The sequence below is a fragment of the Austrofundulus limnaeus genome, unplaced genomic scaffold (genome assembly GCF_001266775.1).
Source record: "Austrofundulus limnaeus strain Quisiro unplaced genomic scaffold, Austrofundulus_limnaeus-1.0 Scaffold1011, whole genome shotgun sequence".
Lineage (NCBI taxonomy): Eukaryota > Metazoa > Chordata > Actinopteri > Cyprinodontiformes > Rivulidae > Austrofundulus > Austrofundulus limnaeus.
In genome coordinates this window covers 45,723-55,018 of record NW_013953413.1, presented here as the reverse complement: position 1 = coordinate 55,018, position 9,296 = coordinate 45,723, and the positions used below count along the sequence as shown (strand labels likewise).

The window sequence follows — 9,296 nt, the reverse complement described above, 5'->3', positions numbered from 1 at the left end:
CCCCAGTCCGTTTGGAAGATTTAAAGTAAACAGTGAAGAAGAAGAAGAAGATGCCCTCACCTTGTCGTCTGCTATGTGGTTCTCCTGGGGGGTGTTGCTGAACTCTGGAATAGGAGAAGGTGAGACAAAGCAGCTCATGGATAAAAACGGTAAATATATCTGTCTGACAGTGTTGCTGCCAGGATAGCATCGGTATTGGTAGGTGTTTGTGGCTCAGTGTTGTCTTGCTTTTTCAAATCGCAAGTCCGCCTCATCGTTGTATTTTTTAATGTGATATTTTAGGAGTTATACTTTGGTTCCTTGTATTTGTAGTGTTGGTCTTTGTGCTAAGTTGTGGAATTCAAAATTAGAAACAAGACCAAACGCTGTTTCATCATCCTTCCACAGTTTAAGCGTTGAAATCAGGCCGCAAACAGTCATTTTTAGTACTCTAGCAGGAAGAGGTAGGGCTTTCAGGATGGCACCCTTAATATGAATTGGTACTTCTAATATTTTCTTTGTTAAAAACATTCGATTATTAGATAAGGGGTTTCCAAAGTTGCGGTCAGGACACCACATTTGGTCAATTTTTGGGGTTTTGAGAAGATTTCTAGAAATTACATTTTAATTTTAATGGTTGTTCTCGCCATAAATGTTCCAAGAGATAAAACAGAGTTAGCTGTGTGGGGATAGAAATAGTCTAAGGTTGTGCTATCATGAACACTTCTTAGTTTAGTAGGCTTATTAGCAATGTTTGATACCCTCAACCAAGGATACTTAGCAAGTCTTTTGTGAAGTTTGGGAACCAGTAAGATAGATGTATTTCATTTGAACTTAGTGACTTCATGTCTAATGAATAAGAGGTAGGGTTAGGGGTAACATCAACCCAAAGTTGAAAGGGTGCACTGCTTAGCTAAAAACTCAACTTGAACTTACCACGTAGGTGCACCACGCAGCTTCTCAGCGAGAATCCTTGGCATGGTGTGGGCTGGCTTTGCTATGATCATTGTGGCCTCCTATACTGCCAACCTGGCAGCCTTCTTGGTGTTGGACCGGCCTGAGGAGCGCATCACCGGCATCAACGACCCAAGGGTGGGTGACGCAACAGCCAAACACATTGCTTCATCCTACCTGACAAAACATTTGTTTAGCTGTCTGCTCGTTATCCTTTTCTACCTGCAGTTGAGAAACCCGTCTGACAAATTCATCTACGCCACGGTAAAGCAAAGCTCCGTGGACATCTACTTCCGGCGACAGGTGGAGCTTAGCACTATGTACCGCCACATGGAGAAGCACAACTATGAGAGTGCCGCCGAGGCTATCCAGGCCGTGCGTGACAAGTGAGTCTCGGCCAGGCCTGGCCGACCGGAGCACAGGTCGGCCGGCTGCTTGACGTAGACTAAGCCCAACATAGGTTATTTGTGGGGAAGGGTGGGGACATGGACTTTGGAACCAGGTGGAAGTGGCAGGACTTACTGCTACGTTCACTCTGACTCAGGTCCATCCGTCACCCGATTTGAGACTAGGGTTAGCAGGAGGCGTTGACGTGTCAGCAAGCACTGGCACGAGTGGAGGTTGAGCTAACGTTGAGTCTAGGAGCACCCTTTTTCAGGTTTTACCCAGATGAACATCTCTGAAAATTTGTGGAATCCAGTGGGGGACGCTCGCTCACCCATTGGGGCCGTAGAGACTGCTGGTAAACGCTGAAATGACACGATTTGGTGTGCGAGAAAGAGAAGGTTGGGAGCCGTAAATGTGTTTGTAAATCATTGTACTGTTGCATCGTAACCCCGCTCCTTCCCCTCCCTCCCTCCCTCCCCCCACAGCAAGCTGCATGCTTTCATCTGGGACTCTGCGGTGCTGGAGTTTGAAGCCTCGCAGAAGTGCGACCTGGTGACCACGGGAGAGCTGTTTTTCCGTTCGGGCTTTGGCATAGGCATGCGCAAGGACAGCCCCTGGAAACAGAATGTGTCCCTGGCCATTCTCAGGTCTGTCCCAGCGGAGGCTGCATTTCTCGTATGACTTCTTTTTTTGTTTGTTTCTTTTCTTATGATTTTATGGTCTTCTGACCATTTACGAACATCCAATACATTGGCTTATGTCACATCTCTATATGTGTCTCCCCTTCCAGCCTTGTTTGTCTGTGTCATGTTTGTGTCCGTCTCTAAAAAAAAAAAAAACCTGTCCCTCCTTCATTCGTGTTCTGGGAGTTAAGCGGCCAGGACGTTCTGTAGTATAAGGTCACGTTTTGTAACTCTGTCACCTCTCTCTCCATCACCCCCAACCCCTTGCAGTTCTCATGAGAATGGCTTCATGGAAGACCTAGATAAAACCTGGGTGAGATACCAGGAGTGTGACTCACGGAGCAATGCCCCAGCCACACTCACCTTTGAAAACATGGCAGGTATGGTCCTTATGACGTAGGGGGAAACAAAAAATAAAGTGATTGGACAAAAACTGCAGTGGTAAGGTACTGTAGCTCTTTTTTGTCCAATACCTTTGAAAGAATCGTTGTTTTAGTGTCAACATGGGTGCTCTAAGTGTGGCTTAGACTATCATGTGTTGTGATTTTTGTGCAGTAGTGTTTTATTTCATTTTATTTTTTATTGATATCGTGTTGTTTACAGCCGCTGTCGTCAGTAGGAGCAGGTTAGGAAAACAGATGCGACCACTGAGCATAACGAGCAGTCATGCTCTGCGGGAGCGGCGCGATTCTAGATCGGCTGCTCACATCTTTCCGTACGTCTGTCTTTTCCTCTCCCCCTCCCCCCAAACAGGAGTCTTCATGCTGGTGGCTGGAGGCATCGCGGCAGGAATCTTCCTCATCTTTATCGAAATCGCCTATAAGCGCCATAAAGACGCCCGCAGGAAGCAGATGCAGCTGGCCTTTGCGGCCGTCAACGTCTGGAGGAAGAACTTGCAGGTAGGAACGAAGCTCTTCGCCTGGTCACGTTTGGGGTGGAAGCACCAAAAACTGGGGGGTGCGAAATAACAAACAAAGCGCCTCTTTTGAGCTGATCGACTTTCATCTCCCATCGTTTCTGGGAACTTTTAATTTTCAGCAAAAAGGGACAGAGATTTCTGGGGCCAAGGCATCCCGGGTGGCCATTTTGAGGGTCTTAACATTTTCCAGAGGCCAACTGCATCTCTTGTGTGTGCCTGCAGGAAAGTAAGGATGCCTCTGGAAGTCAAGCGGTGACGGGGATCTCCTCTTTAGTATGTACCACCCCAGCGTCACCGCTAGCTGATAGAAAGTAAAACAAAATAAGTATGGAGATAAGCTAGTCTCAAAAAGGTTTGCAGATCTGCTCACCTATGAATGTGACTTTTGAGACTTTCTTCCCACTGCAGATTCACACATGCCGCGTTCAAGGTTGGCAAAAAGTTGAACATCTGAGCTTTACTAGATTTATTGAGTTTTTGGGAAAAGACATTACTGAAGCATTTCCAAAGCTAAAAGTCAGCTTCACTATCCCACTAACTACAAATATAGCTTTGCCCATGTTAAATGTAAAAACAAAAACATGGAAGATAAAAATTAGCTTCATTAACTCATAATCTACCAACTAAAAATCTAGCTTTGCTAATGCTAAAAAGCTAAACATTAAAAGGTGGAAGGTAAAAGTTAGCTTCATTAACTCATAATGGCTGTGTCCAAAACGACAGGCCGGGTCCTCCGAAGGTCGAATTTGTCGGCCGCATACGTCACAGCGCCGCGACGAAGGACGTCCAAAACCGAAGACTCCTCCGATGCGGCCGACAAATACGTCCTTCCTTTGGCCCGAATCGAAGGACAGGTCCGATGGATCCTTCCCGGCCCAGCGTATCCCATAATACATTGCGGCCCGACCGGAGATTTTTTTAAGCTAGTAATGGCGGACGAAGCAAGAGAAAAGAATACATTTTAAATAAAAATATGGTGATATAAAAGTTTTTAAAAAATTAGCGGTTGTAATTCTAATACTTTTATCATTTGTATGGACATGTTTTTAAATATTATTTTTTCGTCATAAAAAACGCGAAATAAACATGAACCTACAGCCGGTCAATTAGTTCTTCAAATGATACCTTTAAGTTAATTTTATAGTTTTGTGATATTAATAATGCTAATGTATTGATATTTTTAGAGTTTTGATTTAAGTTTGCTTGTTTAGCGTCGTCACAGTTGCTAGGTGACATGACGTACGCCGGGGTAAGGAGGGGAGGCTAGACCGTCCAAATTCACAGCCTCTTTTTTTCCGGTCTTCCTCGTCTACCAAGGACCCGGCCCGTCGTTTTGGACACAGCCAATCTGCTAACTAAAAATCTAGCTTCGCTAATGCTAACATGCTAAACTATGCTAAATGCTAATGCTAAACATAAAAAAGGAGTTAGAAGTTGGCAAAATCCAGTTTATTGAAAATTATTTTGTCTATTAATGATTTTCAAAATTAGCAAAAAAAAAGCTAATTTGATAAAATAATAATAATAAAATTCTGCTATTAGCTGATTCGCAGATCAATGCCCACCAATGGAAATCCTGATATCCAAATATAGTTTGAGATTTCCTCTTTCAAATTTTCAAATAACATCAAGAAATCTTCATTAGAATTCACTAAAACTAAGATTCAGACCCATTTTTCACAGGTATTCCCAATTTTTAAGCCAGAAATCTGAAGATGTGTGGGTTTAGTTCGACCAGATTTGCGATGGGTCACATTTTAAACAATTAAAAGTGTTTATTTTTAGTTTTAAAAATATGTAAAATTTTATTATGTACTTGGTATTACTTTCGATTTTATTTAAATATAGTATATTTTTATCTCTATTGGTTTAGAACAGTTTGTTTATTTAAACTAAAATAATTTTGTGCTGAGATGCGATGAGCCATATGGGTCAAACCAAACAGAACAAATAAATATTTATATTTTTGTAGTTTTTCCATAAAAATAATAACCTACCCATTAAGAGATATTTATTTTAGTCGTACAGTCCACAGAATTAGCATTTTTTGAACCCTGTAATATCAATGCAAGCATGTGTTTTAATATTAGTTCATGAGCTATAAGTCAGAACTGTTTTTTTCAATAACACAGTAAATGTGGTTCACGCTCAGATGTCCCAGCTTTTCATCAGCCTTGAAAGCAGCTTTATAGAGGCCAATGTGCAGCGATAAGAAAGTCTCAAAAGTCACATTTAAAGGCAACCAGATCCGCACGCTCAAATCTTTTTGAGACTAATTCATCTCTGCAAATAAGTGGCCCTCTAAAATGATGGATATTTAAAATTTGCTCATAGCATGATGCTGCTGTACGGGTTAGACACTACAAAAGGTCACATGATGCCACAAAAATAACCTTTTAAAAGCAGCGTCAGCGATGATTACAGTGGAGCTTTAATCATGTCATCATCGACCTTTTTTATTTATTTATTTATTTATTTTTGCTTTTGCAGCCATGTAGCAGCCTAATAGAGCATAAAGGGCAACAATCAATGCCTCGGCACAATCATACCCTTGTGATTGACCCAGAGTTGTTCAGGATTCTGTAACACAGGCTGGTGTTGTCATGTTAAGGTTTCATGCTGTTAGCTTTGCGTAGCGCTACCTGAACAGTTCTTCAGTTCACTAAAATAAAAAAAATAAAATAAAAATCCCAAACATTTCTAAATCTGATTTTCAGAAACCCGAGTTGGAAATATCCAATGACCTAAATGTTGGATCAAAAATTTGTTGGGCCACTTCTTTTTTTGGGCTCATTTTCGTCGACCCAGTTGCTCATTTCTCTCAGGAGGTTTGTCAGCGCTGCCCCCTGCTGAGGTGGGCTGGTCTTATTCTAAATTTGACCCAGGTTTTTGGAGCATACATCCAGCTCTTTGGTTCAAAAACATCCCACATAGCAAAACTGGTCTGGCCCGGTTCTGGCCCACATGTCCTTACCTGATCGGTAATGCTCGGCCCAGATACCACAAAGAATGATGGCCCAGAGGTGGTCCATGCATGGGCCAGCACCCACATAAACAAAACAACAACCAGGCCAGTTGTGGAACTGACAGATATGGACCACAAATACCAAACCACAGTCAGGCCATTTGTGGAATGCAATCATAGCCAGACCTGGCTCACATCTGGTTGATAAACCATTTGCCATGCCAGCAGTCATCCAGACACCAGATCTGACCCAAACTGGTCTGCTATATGGGATCCCACAAAGCAAAATTGGTCTGTCCCAGTTCTGGCCCACACTAGACCTGAAACATTTTAGTACTTAGCCCAGATACTGCAACGAATGGTAGCCCTTTGGTGGCCCTGATGTGGTTTGCCAAGCATCACATAAACCAAATCAGAACTGGGCCAGTTGTGGCATTGACAAATTTGGGCCACATTAACCAAACCACAGCTGGGCCAGTTAAGGAATGCTATCTTAAAAACAGTGCCATCATTGTCAGACCTGGCCCATGTTTGGTTTACAAACCACTTGCACAGCTAGACACCAGAACTGGCCCACACATGTCTTCCATGTGGGATCCCACATAACAAAATAGGTCTGGCCCAGCTCTGGCCCAGACAAGTCACTAAACATTCTAACACTCAGCCCGGATATAGCAAAAAATGATGGCCCTTTGGTGGCTGAGATGTGGTTTGCCAAGCACCGCATAAAACAAATCAAAAATGGGCCAGTTGTGGCATTGACAAATTTGAGCCACATAAACCAAATCAAAAATAGGCCAGTTGTGGCATTGACAAATTTGAGCCACATAAACCAAATCAAAAATAGGCCAGTTGTGGCATTGACAAATTTGCGCCACATAAACCAAATCAAAAATGGGCCAGTTGTGGTATTAATAAGTTTGAGCCATGTAAACCAAACCAAAAATGGGCCAGTTGTGGCACTGATAAGTTTGAGCCATGTAAATCAAACCAAAAATGGGCCAGATGTGGCACTGGCAAATTTAGCCCACATAAACTAAACCACAACCGGATCAGTTGTGGCATGCTATTGTAAAAACAGTGCCATGTTGTCCAGACCTGGCCCACATCCACTTAACAAATCACTTGCTTGCAGTCAACCTGCTAGGCACCAGATCTGGCCCACACACATCTGCTATGTGGGATCTTTTTGCTTCCTGTATTAATTATTCTGTATTTTATTGTGACCTATTTCCAAAAAAAAAAGTCTCTAAGTCACAAATTATTGCATTTTTCTCTTAGAAATAAAGAAATGTGATTTCTGGCTGTTATTTTAACTCTAGTTAAATGAATGGTAATGAAGAGGAAAGCTGGTCCAATCAAAACCACTTATGTGCTTTTATGAACCCTTAAATTTGAATTCTTCTCCATTTTAATGTACTCCTTTGAGTAAATGAGGAGGTTTTTTTTATTTGAGTGAACGAACTGATTTCATCTATAATCAAGCATCAGGAACAATTTGCCGCTGTGCAGCAGCGCAATCAGCTCCTCTTTCCAACACCATGATTGGATTGGTTTGGAGGGACAGGTTTTTTTTCCTCATGTAGCGGCCGATCGCATCATTGTGATGCAACCCCGGCTGTGTGTTCTGCTGCCGAAACGAGGCAGCAGTGCCGGGAAGAAGGTACAGTATAAAAAAAAAAAGAAAATCACAAGTGCCTGTCAGCAAAGCAGTGTCCTTCTTATGGCATCTCCCATCGCACCGATGACTGTGTGTCAGTGTTGTGAGCGTCCTCGTATGGATGTACGATGCTCAGACACATGCAAGCGGGTGAATGCATGCAGGGTGGCATCGCTGAGGAAGGAGCGAGACGCACATTAAACTGCCCCACAGAACATCGGCGTTTAGAKCCGCGCCGGCGACGACGATGATCGTGTTCTCCGCCTGGGTGAACGAAGACGGCWCATGTTGCTCGCTGACCGTCACCGCGGAGCAAATACAAAAAACCAAAACAGACACGCATTAATCGCGACGACGTCCCGCGGAAGCAGCACCGAGGGAGCCCGCGGTGTCCCGACTAATTCGATTATTTCTGCATGAACGTCGTCATGAATTCTGTCTGGGYGCAGCGATTACTTCTCCATGATCTAATTTGCACAAAGCGACAATGACAGCTTGGTTATATAGGGCAGAAACTCATTATGGCGGACGATCAGAGATCACAGTTTATGTGTGCTCCTCCTTCCTTAGTACGGCAAGCACTTAAACCTGGAGTCTCAGCTTGTATGTTTGTTGTCTGTAATTATGTGCTCATACTGCCTCAGGTTGGTGTTTCACTGCAGACACAACACTGTGGAGGACCGCCCTCAAACAGAAATGTAACGTCAGAGGAGGTGCACGCCTGACTAAATCTGTGCTGAGTATTAGCAAAACCCTCAAACTGTAAGGTTGTTAGCTGCTTAAACTATCAGCCGCTGCTTTTAAAAGCTTTAAAAAACGCTTCAAAGTGCTCTGATGCTCTTTATTTCTGACCTGTCACATTGAACTGAGGACAATGGAGGCAGCTAAAAACCACTAAAGATGGTTTTCAGCTGAAAAAGTCAGATTTTTGCTACTTTTCTTGCTGCTAGAGAAGCAATTTTCATTACCAGCTGAGAAATCCCAAGTTGTGGGCACAGCTAATTAACTGTTAGCAATAATTTGCTARCTAATAACATAGATTTGCTAACACTAAACCAGTGAATATGTTAAAAAAAGTTAACATAAGCTAAAAGTTTGCTTCACTWACTCGTATTCCGCTTACTAAAATATAACTTTACTATTGTTTAAAAAATGAGCATAAGCTAAAAGTTAGCTTTATTAACTTATACTCAGCTRACTAACACATAGCGTTACTATCACTAAAAATAAAAAAAATGAACAGAAACTAAAAGTTTTTCATTAATGCATATTCCGCTAGCTAAAACTATAGCTTTGCTAAAGCTAAACTGCTAAGCATCTAAAAAAATTACTAAAAGCTAAAAGTTAGCTTAACTAACTTATACTCTGCTAAATAAATGCTTTGCTAACCCTAAAAATGTAAACAATGAACAGAAGCTAAAAGTTAGCTTCACTTACTCAWAAACTGCTAACGTTAAATGTCAGAGAAAATAATTGAAATCTAACGTTAAACAAGTAAAAATTAGCAGAAGCTAACAATAACAAGTAATTGCTAACTGCCAAGATGACAGTCAACCAGTCTGCATCACAAGTCTTTATCTCCTTCAAGCTGAAGACTGTTGGGCCAGAAAAACTTACTGTTAGTTTGTTCGTTAGCTGTTAGCCGACTTAAAGTTAGCAAAACCTAATTTTGCTAATTGGTCCACTAGTTGTTTTCAAAGTTTATTGTATAAAGTAGGGCTGCCACGATTAATCGATTAATCGACGACT

The 9,296-nt window shown here is 42.2% G+C and overlaps 1 protein-coding gene across 6 annotated transcripts in view; it reads left to right on the top strand.

The window, feature by feature from the left end:
- Positions 1–9,296, top strand: part of LOC106533737 (glutamate receptor ionotropic, NMDA 1) — a 46,291-nt gene that overhangs the window by 25,876 nt on the left and 11,119 nt on the right. For all 6 annotated transcript variants that reach the window (XM_014030163.1, XM_014030162.1, XM_014030166.1 and 3 more), the window contains 6 exons: positions 7–119; positions 923–1,071; positions 1,162–1,319; positions 1,806–1,967; positions 2,274–2,383; positions 2,757–2,902. In XM_014030163.1, coding sequence (XP_013885617.1) covers positions 7–119; positions 923–1,071; positions 1,162–1,319; positions 1,806–1,967; positions 2,274–2,383; positions 2,757–2,902 — 838 coding nt within the window. The remainder of the gene's footprint in view (positions 1–6; positions 120–922; positions 1,072–1,161; positions 1,320–1,805; positions 1,968–2,273; positions 2,384–2,756; positions 2,903–9,296) is intronic.